Source organism: Scyliorhinus torazame, chromosome 11, assembly GCF_047496885.1.
Source record: "Scyliorhinus torazame isolate Kashiwa2021f chromosome 11, sScyTor2.1, whole genome shotgun sequence".
In the NCBI taxonomy this organism is placed as follows: domain Eukaryota; kingdom Metazoa; phylum Chordata; class Chondrichthyes; order Carcharhiniformes; family Scyliorhinidae; genus Scyliorhinus; species Scyliorhinus torazame.
This window is the reverse complement of record NC_092717.1, coordinates 244,762,982-244,785,709: the sequence shown is the minus strand read 5'-3', so window position 1 is coordinate 244,785,709 and position 22,728 is coordinate 244,762,982. Positions and strand designations below refer to the sequence as shown.

Sequence of the window (22,728 nt, the reverse complement as noted above, 5' to 3'; positions counted from 1 at the left end):
GGAATCGAACCTGGGACCCTGGAGCTGTGAAGCAATTGTGCTATCCACAATGCTACCGTGCTGCCCTCGGGCCAAAATTTCGACATTTTACTGCTTTAGAAACACTCTTATGAACGCACGATGTTGTCATTGTGGCAACCGTGTTTAATGACCGGGAACTATCTGACAGGGTGAACTGTATTCGATCAGCAAAGATGTCATGCGAAGAATGGGGACCTTGCAAATCACCAAACACAAGAATTAGGAGAGGGGACGCCACTCGGCCCCTCGAGCTCCCTCCACCATTCAGTAAGATCGCGGCTGATTGGACCGTCGTCTCAGTTGCACTTTACTGCCTGTCCTCCATAGCCCTCAAACTCCCTTGTTGATTGAAAGTTTGTCAAACCCGGCCGAGTGCATTCAACGACACAGCCCCCCCGCCCCCGGCTCTCTGGGGAAGTGAATCCCATCGAGAGAAAATAAAACTCTCCTTATCCCGAGGCTGACGCGGGAGACTCCTGGCTTTTAAGTCGTGTTCCCTCGCGCCAGACCCCCCCGCGAAGAAGGGAAATGCCAACGAGTTACTCCCCAGCCTTTCCTCAGACCTCAGGACACCCCAAAGATCTTTACAAGCCAACGATGTACTTTGGAGTGCAGTTACTGTTGGAATGTAGGAGGCGCGGCAGCCAGTTTGCGCACAGCATGATCCCACCCACAGCAATGTGACCAGGCGAGAACTCTCCCGCTCTTCTTCAAAATGGTGCCATGAGATCTTCTACATCCACCCGAGGGGGCGGATAGGGCCTTAACTCGATGGCTGATCCAGAGAGATTAATAATAATCTTTATTCGTGTCACAAATAGGCTTACATTAACACTGCAATGAAGCTACTGTAAACATCCCCTAGTGGCCACACTCCGCCGCCTGTTCGGGTACACGGAGGGAGATTTCAGAATGTCCAGTTCACCAAACAAGCACGTCTTTTGGGACTTGTGGGAGGAAATTTGTGTTAAAAAAAAAAGTGGGCAGCACGGTAGCACAGTGGTTAGCACTGTGGCTTCACAGCGCCAGGGTCCCGGGTTCGATTCCCCGCTGGGTCTGTGCGGAGTCTGCACGTTCTCCCCGTGCCTGCGTGGGTTTCCTCCGGGTGCTCCGGTTTCCTCCCACAGTCCAAAGACGTGCAGGTTAGGTGGAGTGGGCACGCTAAAATTGCCCTTAGTGTCCAAAAAAAAGGTTAGGAGGGGCTATTGGGTTACGGGGATAGGGTGGAAGTGGGGGCTTAAGTGGGTCGGTGCAGACTCGATGGGCCGAATGGCCTCCTTCTGCACTGTATGTTCTATATTCAAACCGGAGCACCCGGAGGACACCCACGCAGACACGGGGCGAACGTGCAGACTCCGCACAGACAGTGACCCAAGCCGGGGATCGAACCGCTTTGAAGCAACGGTGCTAACCATTGTGCGACCATGCCGCCCTCCTGACAGTGCCGCACTCCCTGCGACTAGATTCAGAGGTAAGACAGAGGAGTGGCGGTCAGCAGACCAGGAGCCCAGGCTAATGCCCTGGGTGCCAACCCCACCACGGCAGCTGGTGAACCTTAAATTCAATTCCTCAGAATCTGGATTGAAAAGCTAGTCTAATGGTGACCATGACAACCATCGCCGCTTCTTGTAAAAATCCATCTGGGTCACTGATGTCCTTCAGGGAAGGAAATCTGCCGTCCTTACCCGGTCTGGCCTACATGTGACTCCAGACCCACAGCAATGTGGTTTGACTCTTAACTGCCCTCCGGAATGGCCGAGCGAGACACCCGGCTCGAGGGCAATTCGGGATGGACAACAATGGGTTGACCTTGCCAGCGATGCCCCACATCCACTGAGAGGAAATAAACCCAAGAAAGAATCTACAAAGCTCTAATTCAGAGGCAAGTGCCATCTGCTGATCCACAATGGGCACCCTGTGCTGTGTTGTCTCCTGTCTTTGCAGAATGCTCTAACCTGCAGTCCTCGGCCTCAGCCAAGCTGCCGTTGGACATCTGTGACTGCGGTTAATGATGCATGTTGAGGGGACATATCTACTCAAACTGCAATTACTTACAACAAAGCATTTGGCAGGGAAAGAGAGCAAGGCAGCAAAGTCCTACGCAATGGGACCCAGTCAGTAATGAGCAGTTTTATTACCAGCACCAACGTCAAGCCAGAAATGTGTTACCTTTTTAACCGGGCCGCACTTTAGGAAGGACGTGGAGGCCTCGGGCCCGGGCAGGAGATTTGCTGGAATGGGACCGGGGACGAGGCACTTCAGTCAATGTGGGGGGGAGTGGAGAAACTGTGATTGTTCTCCTCAGCAACAGAGAAGGTTACAGGGGAGACTTAACAGGAGGTGTTGAAAATCACAAAGGGTTTTAATAGGCGAATTAAGGAGAAACTATTTCAACTGGCAGGAGGGATAGGACACAAACTGACGGCACTCGGCATACAACTCAACAACGATTTGCATTTATATAGCGCCAGTAATAGAGCAAACATTCCAAGGTCCTTCGGAAGAGAAATTTAGGAAGCACAATTTGACATCAAGCTGCAAGAGGTGATGTTCGGCCAGACGTTGTGTCAAAGAGGAAGGGTTACAGGGGCAACTTAAAGGAAGAGAAAGAGGCAGAAGGTGAGGAGGGACAGGTTAAGGGAGGGAATTCTAAAGCCTAAGGCCCAGGCCGCTAAGGCCAGGACCACGCATGGATGGGAATCATGGGCGGGATTCTCCGATATCGGTGCGATGTCCGCCGACCGGCGCCACAAAAACGGCGCGAATCAGTCGGGCATCGCTCCGCCCCAAAGGTGCGGAATTCTCCGCATCTTGGGGGGCCGAGCCCTCACCTTGAGGGGCTAGGCCCGCGCCGGACTGATTTCCGCCTCGCCAGCTGGCGGGAAAGGCCTTTGGTGCCCCGCCAGTTGGCGCGAAACTGACTTTGCCGGGCGGCGCATGCTCGGGAGCGTCAGCGGCCGCTCACGGCATCCCCGCGCATGCGCAGTGGAGGGGGTCTCTTCCGCCTCCGCCATGGTGGAGACCGTAGTGAAGACGGAAGGAAAAGAGTGCCCCCACGGCACAGGCCCGCCCGCGGATCGGTGGGCCCCGATCGCGGGCCAGGCCACCGTGGGGGCACCCCCCGGGGCCAGATCGCCCCGCGCCCCCACCCCCCCCCCCCCCCAGGACCCCGGAGCCCGCCCACGCCGCCGTGCCCCGCCGTCCCAAAGTTGGTTCAATCCACGCCGGCTGCCGTGGGTTGACAGCGGCGGGACTTCGGCCCATCGCGGGCCGGAGAATCGCCGGGGGGGGGGCGCATTCCGGCGCGGCGCGATTCCCGCCCCCGCCGAATATCCGGTGCCGGAGAATTCGGCAACCGGCGGGGGGCGGGATTCACGCCAGCCCCCGGCGATTCTCTGACCCGGCGGGGGGGGGGGTCGGAGAATCCCGCCCCATGTGTGTACAAGAGGCCGGAATCAGACGAGAGCAGAGGATTGTGAGGCTGGAGGAGATTGCAGAGATGGGGAGGGGGCGAAACAATTGTGGGATTCAAAAGGAAGGGTGGGAATTTTAAAATTGAGCCATTACCGTACCCAGGAGCAATTCTGGAGTTGGGAGGCTCATGCCTCAAGCAGGGGAGGCCACCACTGACATTCCAATGGAGAGGGACATGTCTGCTTGACTCCTCGGATTGAATTTTTCAATAATCTTTTGCTGGAATGCAAGGCTCCACTGGCAAGGCCAGCATTTACTGTCCACCCCGATTGCCCTTGAGCGGAGTGGCTTGTTGGGCTTCTCCAGAGTTACCCACATTGCCGTGGGTCTGGAGTCACGTGTAGAGATTTGCAAAACAAGCCAAGGTGGATGTGAGAAAAATCTTTATCACGCAGCGAGTGGTGGGGGCCTGGGCTGCGCGGCCTGGAAGTGTGGTGGAGGCCGATTCAATCGAGGCATTCAAGTGGGAGTTAGATGATTTATTGACTGGAAACAATGGGCAGGGGTGCGGGGAAAAGGCAGGGGAATGGGCACGGAGTCACCATGCTCGTCTGGAGGGGCAGTGCAGACCCGACGGGCCGAATGGCCTCCTTCTGCGTCGTAACAATTCCATGACAACCAGAGGGATTGACAAATGAGCAAGAGGGAAGATGGGCAGAATTATTTTTTTAATTCAGTGAGATGTGATCTGGGAGACGCTATCTGGAAGGGTGGTGGAAACAGGCTTAATAGGGGCTGGTTTAGCACACTGGGCTAAATCGCTGGCTTTGAAAGCAGACCGAGGCAGGCCAGCAGCACGGTTCGATTCCCGTACCAGCCTCCCCGAACAGGCGCCGGAATGTGGCGACTCGGGGCTGTTCACAGTAACTTCATTTGAAGCCTACTTGTGACAATAAGCGATTTTCATTTAATTTCATTCAATAGGAACTTTCCAAAGGGGAACTGGAAAAATATCGGACGGGAAAAAGAATTCCGGGTCTCTGGGGAACGAGAACGGCACTAAGCAGACAGCCCTTTAAAAGAAGCCGTGGCCTCCTTCTCTGCTGTGTCCTTCTGCGATTCGAAACTTATCACTAGCTGCAATCGCTCCAAGTGTTCGCACAAACCCAGGTCTCCAATTTGATCGTCATCATTTAAGCAATAGTTCAGGATCGGACAGTGAGTAAAACTCAAATGATCTGGGTTGGATTCGAATTCTCTGCGACAATTCAAGGACGTGAGTTTGGGAGGCTTTTACAAAACTCCCCAAGAGCTGATACCAGCTTTTCTCTTCCAGATTTATGAACTGAATTGAAATCAAAGACAAACATGAATAGATTGCTGTTGGTTAAGGACATCAGGGGATCTGTAAACAGGGCAGGTGAATGGGGTTGAGTTACAGACCAGTCATGGTTTACTACACAGTAGCTCAGGATAATGGGGCCGAATGGCCTCAGTGGGTTTTTCACCTTTCTAACGATCATCGCTTTGCTGTGGTGGAAAGGCTCGTCTATTACAATGAACCAGAGCGATGCTGTCTGAAGCTCATGCTCCTAGTGGGGCGGCATGGTGGTTAGCATTGCTGCCTCACAGCGCCAGGGTCCCAGGTTCGATTCCCGGCTTGGGTCACTGTCTGTGCGGAGTCTGCACGTTCTCCCCGTGTGTGCGTGGGTTTCCTCCGGGTGCTCCGGTTTCCTCCCACAAGTCCCGAAAGACGTGCTTGTTGGGTGAAGTGGACATTCTGAATTCTCCCTTGGTGTACCCGAACAGGCGCCGGAATGTGGCGACTAGGGGATTTTCACAGTAGCTTCATTGCAGTGTTAATGTAAGCCTACTTGTGACAATGAAGATTATTATTATTAAATGGAGAGTATCCCATCACACCCCTGACCTGTGCCTTGTAGATGGTGGAGAGGCTTTCGGGAGGTGGGATTTCCCAGCCTCTGACCTGATCTGGTAGCCACAATATTTATATAGCTAGTCCAGTTGCGTTTCTGGTGAATGGTAACCCCCAGGATGTTGATGCTGGGGGATTCAGCGACGGTAATGCAATGGCATATCTAGGGGCGATAGTTTGATTCTCTCTTATTGGAGATGGTCTTTGTTTGACACTTGCGTGGCGTGAATATTACTTGCCCCTTATCAGCCCAACATTGTCCAAGTTTTGCTTCATTATGTTAGACACAAGTTTGGACTCTCGCGGCAGTAGATTGAAAACAGGTAGTCGTTGGGTAGTCTGCACAGGCAGACTCCGCACAGACAGTGACCCAAGCCGGGAATCAAACCTTGGGCCCTGGCGCTGTGACGCAACGGTGCTAACCACTGTGCTGCGCGGATGAGTACAGCTCCAACACAGCCAGCTGGACACAATCCAGGACAAAGCAGCCCACTTGGTTGGCAACCCTTCCGTTAACATCCTCTCCTTCCACCACCGATGCACAGTGGCAGCCGTGTGTACCTTCTACAAGATGCACTGCAGCAACTCACCAAAGCTCCTTCCATCGCACCTTCCGAACCCACGACCACTACCACCTAGAAGGTCAAGGCCAGCAGATACCTGCGAACCCCACTACCTGGAGGTTCCCCTCCCAGTCACTCACCACCCCGACTTGGAAATATATCGGCCGCTCCTTCACTGTCGCTGGGGCAACATCCTGGAACTCCCTCTCTAACAGCACAGTGGGTGCACCTACACCACATGGACTGCAGTGGCTCAAGAAGGAAGCTCCCCACCACCTTCCCAAGGGCAGTTAGATGCTGGTCTAGCCAGCGACGCCCACATCTGAAGAACAATGAAGAAACCCCACTACACTACAATGTTTATTAAAAATAACTTGGACCAAGATGGTGATGGTGTAATCAAGCCTGTTAAAGACACCTGAAGGGGAAGCCGAGAGCTCCATTGGGAGGTGGGAAATTACACAAAATACTCTTTAGCCACCTGGAACCTGGAAAGCCGATGAAGGGGATGATTGTGGTGTTCCCGGAAAGGTACATGGGGAACTGGAAGGTTACATTAAAGAGAGACTTGAAAATTACCTAATATAAACTGAGAAAGCCTCAAGTGTTTGCAAGTCAGAATTGCTAAACTTGATGCACGACTACTTCATTGCTCAATACATCACAGAGGCCACGAGTGACAATCCTCATCAAGGCCTGGGATTCTTGCGAAGGCCGGGATGCCGTGCAATGGAAAATGCAGGTCGAAGGAGCTCGAGGGGACAGCGACCACAGAATGATTAAGTTTAACATGATGTGGGATTTCAGAGGTCTCCATCGAACGGCAGCGAGATGGGGAACTTTTACAGAACTAATTTCAACAGAACTGCGAGAACAATATGAAGCAGGTCACCCAGGCCCGGCCAATCAGCAACACTTCCAACAGGTTGGTAGCGATGGAGAGAATTGGTGATCATGGCATCATTACTGTGGGCGCAACTCTTCCCAAAAGTTCCAAAGTGAATTTGTGGCAGGTTTTTCAGGGAGTCCCCGCTGCTATTCAATGACACTTAGTCACTTTTTGGGCCTGGGGAGTTTCTCACCAGCTGAACCCACACTTAGAATTTTTTTTAGCACTGCAGAGCTGAAGAGATTGGGCCGTCATTTTGAGAGAGAGGGTGTCCCGATCTCGAAGTGAGCTTGTGGGTCACCTACCCCCCCCCCCCACCCACCCATGGGTAATGTCACCCCCCACACACATGGACACTACCCCACACCCTCCAGGTGAGGACACCCCGCTATGGGATCCCTGGGGGCTCCCCCCTCTTCAGGCACCCCCCACAAGCCCCCTTACAGCACCCCTTCCCTTCTAGCACTCCCCCCATCACCCCTCCCAAGGGCCCATGCTTACCTTCCCTGCACTTCCCCCACCCTTCAAACCCCCCACTCCACCCTCATTTCATGGGCATGGTCCCCTCGCCCCCTGGCTCTTGGCAGTGCCACCCTGACACTCAGGCAGTGCTCCTGCTTGGCAGTGCCAGGTTGACCCTGACCACCCAGTGGTCTCTGATGGCCCGGGAGCCCCCCCCCCCCCCCCTTCCACGTGGTCCACATTCTTGTGGTCCAGCGCTGATGGATGCCCGGCTGCATGGCGAGGCCGGACAATCTAAGGAGGCCGGTGGATCCCGGGCAGGTAGGTCGTAAGTAGGTTTACGACCTACTTCCGGGGCTGCCGTTTGGCCCTGCACATTTGGGGCAGTGTTCCGACTCCGACATCACGCAAGACTGCTGCAAATCCCGGGAGGCGCGGAGACTGTCGGCAGGCTCGCAGCTCTCCCGGGATTCTCCGGCCCGTTGTGCTCCCGCTTGAGCGCTACGCGGCCAGACAATCGCTCCCTACGTCACAGGAGGCGGCTAGTTTGACCCATTGGGTTGATGCTCCCGATACAGTCAGCCCCAGTCCTCCACTCTGTCCCTCTAGCCCTGTATCCAAGCGCCCATTTAATTTGCTTTTGAAGTCGTTCACCGATCATTATCTCCAAGGCACAAGTCAGGAGTGTGATGGAATACTCTCCACTTGCCTGGATGAGTGCAGCTCCAACAACACTCAGGAAGCTCGACACCATCCAGGACAAAGCAGCCCCGTTGGGCTGAAAGCCCACCCGCCAGCTTAAACCGTCAGATCCCACCAACGCGAACAGCCAAAAAAAACCCGTCCGATATAAAATAAAGGTACAACTCTAAATGAGCAAGAGCAGAGACCTGGGTGTATTTATAGCTCATTAAAGGGGCAGGACAGCTTGAGGGCGTGGTTAATAAAGCGTAGAGCTTCCTAGATTGTATTATCTGGGGCAGCGAGTACAAGAGATAGGAGATTACATTGAGAACTGGTTCTGCTTGGCTGAAGCATTGCGTACAGTTCTAGGCACCGCGCTTTATGGACGATGTGAAGGCATTCGAAGTGCAGCAAAGGTTGACGAGAATGGTCCCAGAGATGCCGAACTTCGGGAACGAAGACAGATTGGAGAGGTTGGGACTGCTTCCCTTGGAGAAGAGGAGGTTGAGAGGCAATGTGATCGGGGTCTGGGCAGAATAGACAGGGAGAGACCATTCCCATTTGGAAAGGATCGAAGATGAGAGGGGAAAGTACGCAAAAGTAAGATGAGAATAATCGTTGTACGCAGCGAGTGGCTAAGGGTCTGGAATGCACTGTCTGCGAGTGTGGTGGAGGCAGGATCAACAGAGGCTTTCACAAGAGGCTGTTATCTGAATGTCCAGGGCTACAGGGAGAACAGGACAAAGTGAAACGATCGATCGAACAGCCGGTGTGGACATGGGTGGGCCGTATGGCCACCTTCTGCAGTGGAACCAATTCTGAGATTCTCAAGGGCAATTCGGGATGGGCCAATGAACGAAACAAATTAAAGAAAGTTCAGGCCATGCATTCTAGATCAAGCAACTCGCAAAAAAATAAAATCTCTCCTCTCCCCATGTGGTTCCTCTCTCAATTCCTTTCAATCTGTGTCCCCCTGCTGGATACCGACCCCCCCCCCCCCACTGGACAAGGTTTCTCCACTTCAACTGCTCTGATGAGATCTCAGAGGACAATCCCAGGGCCTCCAGCCTCTTCACATTGACTGAAGCCCCCTCTGCCCCCTGGCCCAAGGCCTTGACATCCATCCTAAAGTGATGATGGATTCTTCCACTGCTTCTGCAGACGAGTGTTCAGCAAGCGATTTTTCAAAAACCATTAAAAGTGTTTCACAGTCTGGCCTCCCGGACTGCGTTGCTCTGAATGGACGCAGCACCCCAGCTGCGGCCTACGCGGTGATTTATAGAGGGCGAGTATTTTAAACTTGTCGTTTTTTTCCCCGTGTCAACGCTTGGTCAAGGGAATCCCTGATCGCTGCCAAACAGCCCTGTCTGAAAAAGGCCGTAAATTATCATAATTATGTAAATAGATTTTTGCCTGAGCGGCGAAACGTGTTTTCAAATCGAATTTGGTTTGAATTATCGTCTCGTCATCCTCTGATGACACGTAAGGCTTCAGATTTTTCCCTTGTTGAAAATGGAGTATAGATTTCCAATGGGTGATGGAGTTGTTCAGCCGGTACACAGGGAGAGCTGATTGCAATGGCCCACTGCTATCAGGGTCATTTCTTTCAAGTGCAGCAGCTGGTATATCTCCCCCTTCCCCCCCCCCACTTTCCCCCCCCACCATTGGGCCTTCAGCTGTCCAGGTCCGACACTCTGGAATTCCCCCCCCTAAATCTCCCCCTCAACAACGACATATATTTATACAGCAGCTTTGAAGGATGGCCTTTTCGCTGGAGCATTATCAAACAAAAATGAACTCGGAGCCACAGTAAGGTCACGTTGCGACAAGCGACCGATAGCTTGGTTGGAAAGGAATGTCTTAAAGGAGGGGGGAGAGCGAGGCAGCAAGGTTAATCATAGAATTTACAGTGCAGAAGGAGGCCATTCGGCCCATCGAGTCTGCACCAGCTCTTGGAAGGAGCACCCTACCCATGCCCACACCTCCACCCTATCCCCATAACCCAGTAACCCCACTCAACACTAAGGGCAATTTTGGACACTAAGGGCAATTTATCGTGGCCAATCCACCTAACCGGCACATCTTTGGACTGTGGGAGGAAACCGGAGCACCCGGAGGAAACCCACGCACACACGGGGGTGAACGTGCAGACTCCGCACAGACAGTGGCCTAGCGGGGGATCGACTCTGGGACCCTGGAGCTGTGAAGCAAGTGTGCTATTCACAATGCTACCGTGCTGCTGTTGGGGGATGGAATCCCGGAGCTTGGGGCCCTGGAGGGATTAGAAAATCAGAATGAGGATTTAAATAAAATTGAGGCATTGTTCAATCAGGAGCCAGTGCAGGTCGGCGAGCATCGGGGTGGCACATAAATGGCTATCGGTTTATTTTAGAACATTAGCAACAGGGCTTCAGGCCAGCATCAGAGGCAAAAGAACATTTGTGACTCTCTTTGTCCCACAGGTATGAAGATTGTTGCTTCTATCTATTTCCCAAACCCAAGCACTGACTCCCTGCTGTCAGCCATACCTCTGCTTCCCCATTAGCCTGGTCACTACTGTAGAATCATACAGCACAGATGGAGGACATTTGGCCCATCGGGTGTCTGTGCTATCCATTTTTTATCCATTTACTGGATGTGGGCCTCGCTGGCTGGGCCCAGTGTCTATTGTCCATCCCTAGTTGCCCTTGAGAAGGTGGGGGTGAGCTGCCTTCTTGAACCGCTGCAGTCCTTGAGGTGTAGATAAACCCACTGTGCTGTGAGGGAGGGAGTTCCAGAATGTTGCCCCAGCGACAGTGAAGGAGCGGCCGATATATTTCCAAGTCAGGGCGGTGAGTGACTGGGAGGGGAACCTCCAGGTGGTGGTGTTCCCAGGTATCTGCTGCTCTTGTCCTTCTAGATGGTACAGGTCGCGGGTTTGGAAGGTTGGGATTAGAATGGGGTTCACTGGGAGAGGAAGGGGTGGTCACTGGGAGGGGAAGGGGGTCACTGGGAGAGGATGGGAGGTCACTGGGAGAGGAAGGGTGGTCACTGGGAGAGGAAGGGGGTCACTGGGACAGGAAGGGGGGGTCACTGGGAGAGGAAGGGGGTCACTGGGAGAGGAAGGGGTGGTCACTGGGAGAGGAAGGGGGTCACTGGGACGGGAAGGGGAGTCACTTGGAGAGGAAGGGGGGGTCACTGGGAGAGGAAGGGGGGTCACTGGGAGGGGAAGGGGGTCACTGGGAGAGGAAGGGAGGAAGGGGTGGTCACTGGGAGAGGAAGGGGGTCACTGGGAGAGGAAGGGGGTCACTGGGAGAGGAACGGGGGTCACTGGGAGAGGAAGGGGTGGTCACTGGGAGAGGAAGGGGTGGTCACTGGGAGGGGAAGGGGGTCACTGGGAGAGGATGGGAGGTCACTGGGAGAGGAAGGGTGGTCACTGGGAGAGGAAGGGGGTCACTGGGACGGGAAGGGGGGGTCACTGGGAGAGGAAGGGGGTCACTGGGAGAGGAAGGGGTGGTCACTGGGAGAGGAAGGGGGTCACTGGGACGGGAAGGGGAGTCACTGGGAGAGGAAGGGGGGGGGTCACTGGGAGAGGAAGGGGGGTCACTGGGAGGGGAAGGGGGGTCACTGGGAGAGGAAGGGGGGTCACTGGGAGAGGAAGGGGGGTCACTGGGAGGTGAAGGGGGGTCACTGGGAGAGGAACGGGGGTCACTGGGAGAGGAAGGGGGGGTCACTGGGAGGGGAAGGGGGGTCACTGGGAAAGGAAGGGGGGGTCACTGGGAGAGGAACGGGGGTCACTGGGAGAGGAAGGGGGTTCACTGGGAGAGGAAGGGGGGGTCACTGGGAGGAGAAGGGGGGTCACTGAGAAGGGAAGGGGGTCACTGGGAGAGGAAGGGGGGGTCACTGCGAGGGGAAGGGGGTCACTGGGAGAGGAAGGGGGGTCACTGGGAGGGGGTTACTGGGAGTGGAAGGGGGGTAATTGGGATGGGATGGGGGGTCACTGGGAGGGGAAGAGGGGTCACTGGGAGGGGAAGAGGGGTCACTGGGAGAGGAAGGGGGGTCACTGGGAGGGGATGGGGGGTCACTGGGAGGGGAAGAGGGGTCACTGGGAGAGGAAGGGGGATCACTGGGAGGGGAAGGGGGGTCACGGGGAGGTGAAGGGGGGTCACTGGGAGAGGATGGGGGGTCACTGGGAGAGGAACGGGGAATCACTGGGAGGGGAAGGGGGGTTCACTGGGAGGGGAAGGGGGGTCACTGGGAGGGGAAGGGGGGTCACTGGGAGAGGAAGGGGGGGTCACTGGGAGAGGAAGGGGGGGTCACTGAGAGAGGAAGGGGGGTCACTGGGAGAGGAAGGGGGGTCACTGGGAGAGGAAGGGGGGTCACTGGGAGGGGATGGGGGTCACTGGGAGGGGAACGGGGGTCACTGGGAGAGGAAGGGGGGGTCACTGGGAGAGGAACGGGGGGTCACTGGGAGGTGAAGGGGGGTCACTGGGAGAGGATGGGGGGTCACTGGGAGAGGAACGGGGATCACTGGGAGAGGAAGGGGGGTTCACTGGGAGGGGAAGGAGGGGTCACTGGGAGAGGAACGGGGGTCACTGGGAGGGGAAGGAGGGGTCACTTGGAGAGGAAGGGGGGTCACTGGGAGGGGAAGGGGGGTCACTGGGAGAGGAACGGGGGTTCACTGGGAGGGGTAGGGGGGCACTGGGAGGGGAAGGGGGTCAGTGGGAGGGGAAGGGGGGTCACTGGGAGAGGAGAGGGGGGGCACTGGGAGCGGAAGGGGGGTCACTGGGAGCGGAAGGGGGGTCACTGGGAGCGGAAGGGGGTCAGTGGGAGGGGAAGGGGGGTCGCTGGGTCGGGAAGGGGGTCACTGGGAGAGGAAGGGGGGTCACTGGCAGGGGAAGGGGGGTCACTGGGAGGGAAAGGGGGGTCACGGTGAGAGGAAGGGGGTCACTGGGAGAGGAAGGGGGGTCACTGGGAGAGGAAGGGGGGGTCACTGGGAGAGGAAGGGGTGGTCACTGGGAGAGGAAGTGGTGGTCACTGGGAGGGGAAGGGGGTCACTGGGAGAGCAAAGGGTGGTCACTGGGAGGGGAAGGGGGTCACTGGGAGGGGAAGGGGGGTCACTGGGAGGGGAAGGGGGTCACTGGGAGGGGAAGGGGGTCACTGGGAGGGGAAGGGGTCACTGGGAGGGGAAGGGGGTCACTGGGAGGGGAAGGGGGGTCACTGGGAACTGCGAGGGGAAGGGGGGTCACTGGGAGGGGAAGGTCGTCACTGGGAGAGGAAAGGGGGTCACTGGGAGAGGAAGGGGGGTCGCTGGGAGGGGAGGGGGGGTCACTGGGAGAGGAACGGGGGTCACTGGGAGAGGAACAGGGGTCACTGGGAGGGGAAGGGGGTCACTGGGAGGGGAAGGGGGTCACTGGGAGGGGAAAGGGGTCCCTGGGAGGGGAAGGGGGTCACTGGGAGGGGAAGGGGGGTCACTGGGAGAGGAAGGGGGATCACTGGGAGAGGAAGGGGGGTCACTGGGAGGGGAAGGGGGTCCCTGGGAGGGGAAGGGGGGTCACTGGGAGAGGAAGGGGGATCACTGGGAGAGGAAGGGGGGTCACTGAGAGGGGAAGGGGGTCACTGGGAGGGGAAGGGGGGTCACTGGGAGAGGAAGGGGGTCACTTGGAGAGGAAGGGGGGTCACTGGGAGAGGAAGGGGGGTCAGTGGGAGGGGAGAGGGGGGTCAGTGGGAGGGGAGAGGGGGGGTCACTGGGAGAGGAAGGGGAGACACTGGGAGAGGGGTAGGTGGGGGGAGTCACTCGGTGGGTGGGGAAAGTGGGGTCACTGGGAGGGAAAGAATTCATCAGGAGGGGATAGCGGGTTGACTGGGAGGAGGTGGGAAGGGTCACTGGCAGGCAAAGGGGGTTCATTGGGGGTGGAAGGGGTTTCACTAGGGGAGGAAGAAAGAGGGTCACTGGAAGTAACACGCAGCTTGGTAGAGGAAATACTGATTGAAAGAACAATGAGGCAATTAGTAACTGAAAACATGTCAGCAGAGGCGAGACAGAATGAAATGTTTCTCCAGTGATACATCAGGAAGATGAGCAGTCAGGGATGAAGTGAAACACCAAAGGACATTGAAACAGAGCAACATCTCCCGATAGCAAATATTCTGTAAGTCCTGCCCTGGCAAATATTCACAAAGGAAAGACATGAGCAAGGAACCCTCCCCAAACGCAAATAATCCATGCAAAATCAATGATTTTGGTACAAATGAGAAGTAAGTCAAAAACAGGCTACAAGAGCTCAAAATAATTAAGTCCCCAGGAATAGATGGTATTTCTATCAATGTACAGGGTGAGGGAGAGCAAGATATGAACAAGGCATTAACTAACACTATGAAGGCAGTAGATTCTTATATTGAATGAGAGGGGCTGACAGAGACAACTGCAGGTTCATTAGCCCTCGCTGGCTCCTGGTCTAGCGATGCCTTGATTTTAAGATTCACACTCACGTGTGCAAATCCTTTTGACAGCCATGATTATATTGAATGGACGCGGAGCAGGCTCGATGGGCCAAATGGCCGACTGCTGCTCAAAGAACACTTCAGCACAGGAACAGGCCCTTCGGCCCTCCAAGCCTGCGCCCATCACGTGTCCTATCTGGACGAACCTATATCCCGTCTGTTCATGTGTCTATCCAGATAAGTCTTAAAGGTCGCTAACGTATCTGCCTCACTTGGCCGTGCGTTCCAGGCTATCACCACCCTCTGTGTAAAAAAACTTGCCCCGCACATCTCCCCCTCACCTTGAACTTGTGCCCCCTTGTAATTGTCATTTCCACCTCCAATAGCCTCCAACTGTTCATCCTATCTATACCCCTAATAATTTTATAAACTTCTATCAGGTCGCCTCTCAGCCTCCGTCTCTCGAGGAAGAACAATCCCAGTTTATTCAACCTCTCCTCATAGCTAGTACCCTCCATACCAGGCAACACCCTGGTAAACCTTTTCTGCACTCTCTCCAAAGCCTCCACGTCCTTCTGGTAGTGTGGTGACCAGAATTGGACACAGTATTCCAAATGTGGACTACCTAACATTCTATATAACTATAACACAATTTGTGAGCTTTTATACTTGATACACCGTCCTCTGAAGGCAAGCATGCCGTATGCTTTCTTTACCACCATTTCCACCTGTGCTGCCACTTTTAAGGATCTGTGGACCTACACGCCCAGATCGCTCGGTGTCTCTCTGCTCCTGATTGTTCTGCCAATTATTTTATAGCTCCCACCTGAATTGGATCTACCAAAATGCATCACCTTGCATTTATCCTCAATTTGTCCTATTTTCTCTTATCCTTCGGTCCTACAACCCTCCCTGTGCTCTGACTATCCTGACATCTTGTGCATTCCCCAATTTTAATCAAAAACAGGAACACGAGTGCAGAAGAGGTTTATCAGGATGTTGCCTGGTCTGAAGGGCATTAGCTGTGAAGAGAGGTTGGATAAACTCGTTCTCACTGTAACAATGGGAGGTTGAGGGGCGACCTGATAGAAGTCCACAAGATTATGAGGGACAGGGAAAATGAAAATCGCTTATTGTCACGAGTAGGCTTCAATGAGGTTACTGGGAAAAGCCGCTAGTCGCCACATTCCGGCGTCTGTTCGGGGAGGCTGGTACGGGAATTGAACCGTGCTGCTGGCCTGCCTTGGTCTGCTTTAAAAGCCAGCGATTTAGCCCAGTGTGCTAAACTAGCCCCAGAGTGGACAGAGTGGATAGTCAGAAGCTTTTTCCCGGGGTGGAAGAGTCAATTACTCGGGGACATAGGTTTCAGGTGCGAGGGGTAAAGTTTAAAGGAGATGTGCGAGGGTCGTTTTTTTTTTTTTACACAGAGGGTAGTGGGTACCTGGAACTCGCTACCGGAGGAGGTGGTGGAAGCAGGGACGATAGTGACATTTAAGGGGCATCTTGACAAATACATGAATAGGATGGGAATAGAGAAATACGGACCCAGGAAGTGTAGAAGGTTTTAGGTTAGATGGGCAGCATGGTCGACACGGGCTTGGAGGGCCGAAGGGCCTGTTCCTGTGCTGTACTTTCCTTTGTTCTTTGGATAGGCCATTCGGCCCCTCGAGCCAGCTCCATCAGTCAGTAAGACCATGGTTAATCTGACTACGGCCTCAACTCGACTTTTCTGTCTATCTCTATTCTCGTTGATCAAGAATCTGTCTATCTCAGCCTTGAATATGTTCAGTGACCACAGCCTCCGCTTTGGAAGAGAATTCCAAAGACTAAAGACCCTGAGAAATTCAACCCCGTTGCAATAAAGGCCTTCCTAATTACTTGCTGAATCGGCCTGCTAACCTTTTGCGATTAATGTCATGGACCCCCCGATCCCTCTGGACTGCAGTATTCTGCAGTCTCTCCATCATCTCCCTGCCAAAGCGGACAGCCCACATTTTCCCAAGACATCCGCCAAATGTTTGCCCGCTCACTTAACGGGCGGGTTCTTCTGGCTGTTCAGACTGGCGGGATCCTCCAGTCCTGCCGGCGGCACTCCACCCCCCCGCCCCCCCGCTGCGGGTTTCCCCGCCAGCGACGAAGGGTGGATTCGATGGAAAATCCCGTTGACAGTGGCGGGATTAGGTGATCCCGCTGCCGACCAATGGCGGGCCGTCGAGGGCCACACCGCAGGGGAGGCCAGAGAATCTCGCCCCACCTGTCTAAACTCCTTTGTGTACTCTTTGTATCCTCCTCACACCTTACTCCCCCCTCTTGTCTACGTACTGTGAGCAGACTGAGCATTATCTGTAGGCGATGGGCACCACATTGTCAAAAGGACATGAAAGTTTCGGAGAGGACATATATTTACTAGAACAACATCAGGAATGAAGGATTACAGGGAGCCGGACAGAAAAGATGGGGTTGTTCCGTACAGCGCTGAGCATGCCATGAGGAGATCTGGTGGAGGTGTGGGTTTACATGGGGTGAATAAAAAACAATTGCTTCCAACGCCCGAAGGGTCGATGACCGATTTATAGTCGATGAGCAAAAAAAGACCAGAGGTGACAGGGGGCAAATTTATTTGCACACAGCTAGTTAGGATTTGGAATGCAATTCCCGAGAAAGTGACGGATAGAGATTCAATCGCAGCTTTCAAAAAGGGAACTGGATAAACACGTGGAGAAATTTGCTGAGACATGGGGAAAGAGTGGGGGACTGGGACAAACTAGTTGCTCTTCGAAAGGGCCGGTTGCAGACTTGATGGTCTTGTCAGACAATTCACACGTTACAGATTCCAATCTCGAGGGGAATAATTGGCTGGGATTTGTCGCATTGCATGAATCTCGCTCTTTTTGTTATGAAAGGATTACCTCTGTTTATACATAGAAAGGATTTCAGTTTCAAGGAGCAGACACTCGGTCAAGGCTTTACCTTTGATGGGTTGTCAATCAAATCACCCAACTGGAGACAAATACAGGGACCTCTGTCATTCCTACAAATTAGTTTCCATTTGCTTTGTACAGACGGGTTAGAGTCATAGATGTTTACAGCATGGAAACAGGCCCTTCGGCCCAGCTTGTCCCTGCCGCCCAGTTTCTCACACTAAGCTAGTCCTACTATAGAGTCATAGATGTTTCCAGCATCATAGATCTTTGGGAAGAAGCAAGGCCCGGGCTGCCAGGTGAGCTACATACGGGACTTTACTAGGGCAACACAAGAACAGAAGGAGGCCATTCAGCCCATGATATGCCTCTGGACGAGGAGCGTAATCACCTTAAATCGATATCCTCTGGTTCTTGATCCTTCCACCAATACGAACAGGTTCTCTCTATCTACTCTGTCCAGACCCCTCGTGGTTTTCAACACCTCGATCAAATCTCCTCTCGACCTTCTCTTCTCCCAGGGGAACACTCCCAGTTCTCCAATCTATCCACGGAACTGAAGTCCCTCATTCTCTGGAACCATTCTTGTCAGTCTGTCCCACACCTTCTCTAAAACCTTAATAATCGCTTATCGTCACAAGTGGGCTTCAATGAAGTTACTGTGAAAAGCCCCTAGTCGCCACATTCCGGCGCCTGTTCGGAGAGGCCGGTACGGGACCTTCACATCTTCCCCGGATTTATACAAAGAAACAAATTTCTGTTCGTTCACTGAAGACTTTGTCTGATAATTCCGACTGAACGTTGAAATTCACTTAATTGAATCCTTACAGCGTAGGAGGCCATTCGGCCCATCTGATCTGCACCAGAAAGAGCAGCCTACCCGAGGCCCACTCCCCTGCCCTATCCCAATAACCCCTTAACCCAACCTGCACATCTTTGGACACTAAGGGGTGATTGAGCGCGGCCAATCCACCTAACCTGCTCATCTTTGGACTGTGGGAGGAAACTGGAGCACCCGGAGGAAACCCACGCACACACGGGGACAACGTGCAGACTCCGCACAGGCAGTGACCCAAGGCCAGAATCGAACCTGGGACCCCAGAACTGTGAGGCAGCAGTGCTAACCCCCGTGCCACCACAACACCCACCTTCTAGCTGAAGTCTCCCCTGAATTTCCTGCTGAATTTATTAGGAGCTGATATGAGCCCAACCTGTCGCTTACTCACTTATACGTTCCACATTGTGCAATATGTGGCTGGCACGTTGGGAAATATAAGGAAATGGCTCCTGGGCCCTATCCCCTCCCAGAAACAGCACACACCACCGAGCTGCTAATGCCCCCTGTCCAGGAAGGAAAGGCTGGCACCGGACGTGTTTTTGTTTTTTGGTAATTACCTCCTCTGGTTGTGACGGGCTGACTTTGAGCATGGGGGAGAGCTGGGGAGTTTTCAGGTGATTGTTGCTGTCCAGAGGCAGCTCGGAGTGAACAGCCTGAATGTGGTTCTGCAGCTCAGTCTCCGACTCGAACTTCACGTTGCAATTCAAGCAGCGGGTTTTCACTGCCCCGCCCTTGCCCTCGACGGGGCTCTGGGTGGAGACCTGCCGGTTGCCGTTCAGGTTGACACCAATGGTCGGACTGATGTGCTTGTTGCCGCTGACACAGTTGGCACAGAGTCCGTAAGGCAGCCCGTTGATGTCCAGCTTCACCAAGTCCTGCTTTGAACGGAACTCCTTCAGGCAGGACGCGCACTTGTAGAGTTTGGGAAGGGGCTGGCTGTGCATTGCTGGCTGCATGCTGGACGCAGTGCCCGTCTTCTGCATGTGGAAGGTACCGTGGATCTTCAGCTCCAGGGTGGAAGTGACTGTCTGCATACAGACTACGCAGCGGAAGCCCGTCAGGGAGTTGCGGAGGTCCGGGTGCATCTGACAGTGCTCCAGGAACTCCTCCTCACACTTAAGCGGCATCTTACAGATCCGGCAGGTCCCGGTGTCAAGGCTTTTGCTGTGAGTAACCTTGTGCTCGGTGAGGGTGAGGAGAGAGGGAAATCGCTCGCCACAGATCGGGCACATGTAGTGTTTCACTGGCCCCACGTGAGTTTGGGTGTGCTCGCGCAAGCCGCCTTCCGAGAAGAAGGTTCTGGAGCAGACATTGCACTTGTAGTTGCCTTTGATCAGCTCGGCCTTCTTCTTCACAATGGCGCTGTCGCCCGGGCGGATGTTGTGATCCCGGAGCTGGTGGTTCTGGAGGAGCGAGTCCATCGTGTAGGCCGCCCCGCAGATGTCGCAGGCGTACATGGTCTCGGAGGTGTCGACATCTTCCTCGCTGCCTTCGTGGCTGTTGTGGGGCTCTTGGTGGTTGGCGAGAATGTGGTGGAGTTCCGCCTCCTCCTTGTGGACCTGCTCCGCTGAACCGTTGGAGCCACAGTTCTGAGCCTTGGTCTCGAAGACGCAGTGCTTCTCCCTCAAGTGTTTCTCCAGGAGGATGATGGCGTGGAAAGCTTTGCTGCAGAACTTGCAGTTGTACTTCTTGCTGTGGGTGGTGATGTGACACTGCAGCTCCACCTCGGTGCCAAAGATCTCGCCGCAGAAGATGCACTTGTGCAACTTGCCCTGGTGGTCTAAGTGATTGTGTTTGACGTGGACCTGCAGGTCCGCCTCGTTGCGGAAGTCCCAGTTACACGAGGTGCAGCGGAACACCTTCCTCTCGTTACTGTGCTTGACGGCCAGGTGGAGCTGGATGGAGACCTTGGAGTCGAAGACCTCCTGGCACAGGGTGCAGCGGAAGAAGACGAAGGTGTGCATCTCCAGCAGGTGCTTCTGCAGGTCGTCCACAGTGGTGAACTGCTTATCGCAACTCTCGCAGATATAGTAGGTGGAGGTGATCATGAAGTGAACAGTCACGTGCTTTAGCAGAGAATCCTGCGACGGGAACTCCTTGTTGCACTGCGGACAGGCCGCCTTCTTTGCAAGGGTGCCCAGGTGGGTCTTCAGGTGGGCCTGAAAACTATCAAAAGAAGCAACTTTGGCAGGGCACTGGTTGCAGCAATACTCGCTGGCCGCGTGCGAGGGCCCCGTGCTCCCACCGTGCGCCATCTTAACGGAGCTCTGCTCCACGCTCAGTGGGGATAGCGGGCTGGTAGCGCGACTGGACTTCTTGCTGCCGTTGTTGTAGCTGAGCGCCAGGGGAATGTTCTTGTGGTTCTCCTTGACGTGCTTGTTAAGCTTCAGGACGTTGTTGAATATGGGGGAGTTGGTGCAGTAGGAGCAGGAGTAGACCTCCATCACGGGGTCCTTGGAGATGCCCAGCAGCGGGGAGTCGAAGCGCAGGCTGCTGGCATCCGAGTGGATCTGCTGGATGTGCTCGTCCAGCGAGGTCTCAGTGAGGAAGCCCATCAGGCAGTGGGGGCAGAAAAAGGCGTTGCTGTCCTTGGTCACCACGCTGCTGAAGCTGTGCGAACAGCGGATGTGCTCCTGCAGGCTGTTGAGGTCGCTTGTCACCTCGGAGCAGAAGTTGCACTGGTAGGCCAAGGAGGGCAGGGCGGCCACGATGAGGGGCGGCGAGTCCTGCTGGCTCTCGTGGACCTGCCGCAGGTGCTCGTTGAGGTTGTAGAGGGACGGCAGGACCTCGAGGCAGAAGTGGCAGGTGTGGGCCTGCTCAGGTTTGTCCAGGTGCATGGTCTTCAGGTGGATCTGCAGCACCGCCAGGCTGTTAAAGACCTGCTTGCTGCAGTAAATGCAGCTGTAGGTCACCTTCGCCTGTTTGAGGGAGGGCGCAGCCCCGTCGGGCATGGCTTGGGCTACCCTCTTCTTGCCCCGGGGCTTCGCCTGGTGCGAGGTTATGTCGAGCATGGTCGAACTGTCCACTGAGAGGTTGGAATCCGGAGTGGTGCTGGACACGGACGTGTACCCCACCGTCATCATGGAGGGGCTGTTGCTATGGTTACTGGGTTCCGGCTGCTGATGATGGCTGTCCATGTGAGTGTACAGCTCCTCCACAGAGAGGAAGCGCTCCGAGCAGATATTGCAGCAGTTGCCCTTCTCGCGAGCGTGCATCTGGTCAACGTGAGCCAGCAGGACGCTCTCCTCGGGAAAGAGGTCGGAGCAGTAGATGCACTGGAAGGCGGCCCTGTCCTCCGAGGGCGAGCAGTCCGGGTGGCACTCGGCGATGTGCTTCTGGAGATCCTCGGGCAGGTCAAAGCCCTCCTCGCACTGGCTGCACTTCTGCGCGTCCCTCAGCTTCCACTCCTCCAGCCGTGACAGCGACTGCGAGCCGTCTTTGTTCTTCTCGTGCACCTGCATGTGACCGTGCAGCGAGCTGGAGGTGAGGAAACCCCGGCGACACACCACGCACTTGTAAGGCTTGGTGGAGGTGTGGGTCTTCAGATGGATCTTCAGATGGTCGCTGCGCGAGAAGGCAGCGTCGCACTCGCTGCAGTGGTACTTCTTGTCCCCGGTGTGCAGCTTGACGTGGCGGTCCCGGCTGCGTTTGTGCTTGAAGAGGCGGCTGCAGAAGGTGCACTTGAAGGGCAGCTTGTCGCTGTGACTCTGCTCGTGGTGCTTCAGGTAGCTGAGGCGGCTGAAGGATTTCTCGCAGAACTGGCAGGGGTAAGGCAGCCCCAAGCCACCTTCCTCTTCACCAAAGTCGCAAGCGTCCCCGTGATTGGGTGAAGCGTGGTCCTTGCTGGAGGGAGATGAGGGGGGCCACGAGCAGGAGGGGTCATCCTCCCGATCAACACCATCTGCAACACAAAGCAACAAGGGTCAAATATTCGATATTCCGTCACAGTCGCCAACACGTCAACATCAAATCAGAGCAGACACTTCAAACGACGAAAGGGACTCGAGCTGATTCCATAGAATTTACAGTACAGAAGGAGACCATTCGACCCATCGAGTCTGCACCGGCTCTTGTAAAGAGTACCCTATTTAAGCCCACGCCTCCACCCTATCCCCACAACCCCCGCCTAACATTTTCTTTGGACACTAAGGGCAAGTTATCACGGCCAATCCACCTAACCTGCACGTCTTTGGACTGTGGGAGGAAACCGGAGCACCCGGAGGAAGCCCACGCAGCCACGGGGAGGATGTGCAGACTCCGCACAGACAGTGACCCAAGCCGGGAATCGAACCTGGGACCCTGGCGCTGTACAGTGTTGTACTATTCACTTCAACCACTCCATGTGATAGCGAGTTCCACATTCTCACCACACTCTGTTTTCTCCTTAATTCCTTACGGGATTTATTTGTGACTATCATATTCATGACCCCCCAATCTGGCTTCTCCCACAAAGAGGAATCATATTTGCCTATCAGTCTATTGAACCCCCTTCATAATACTAAAGACCCACTGTCAGGTCAGCCTCACAGTCTTTTCCAGAGAAGTGAGCCCATTGCCACCACCTTTGTAAATATTTA

General features: G+C 54.8%; 1 protein-coding gene across 4 annotated transcripts in view; it reads right to left on the bottom strand.

Annotated features, from left to right (window-relative positions):
- The window catches only part of znf521 (zinc finger protein 521), a 693,072-nt gene that overhangs the window by 355,331 nt on the left and 315,013 nt on the right, over positions 1–22,728 (bottom strand). For all 4 annotated transcript variants that reach the window (XM_072468508.1, XM_072468510.1, XM_072468507.1 and 1 more), the window contains exon 3: positions 18,709–22,052. In XM_072468508.1, coding sequence (XP_072324609.1) covers positions 18,709–21,612 — 2,904 coding nt within the window. In that variant the 5' untranslated portion in view covers positions 21,613–22,052. The remainder of the gene's footprint in view (positions 1–18,708; positions 22,053–22,728) is intronic.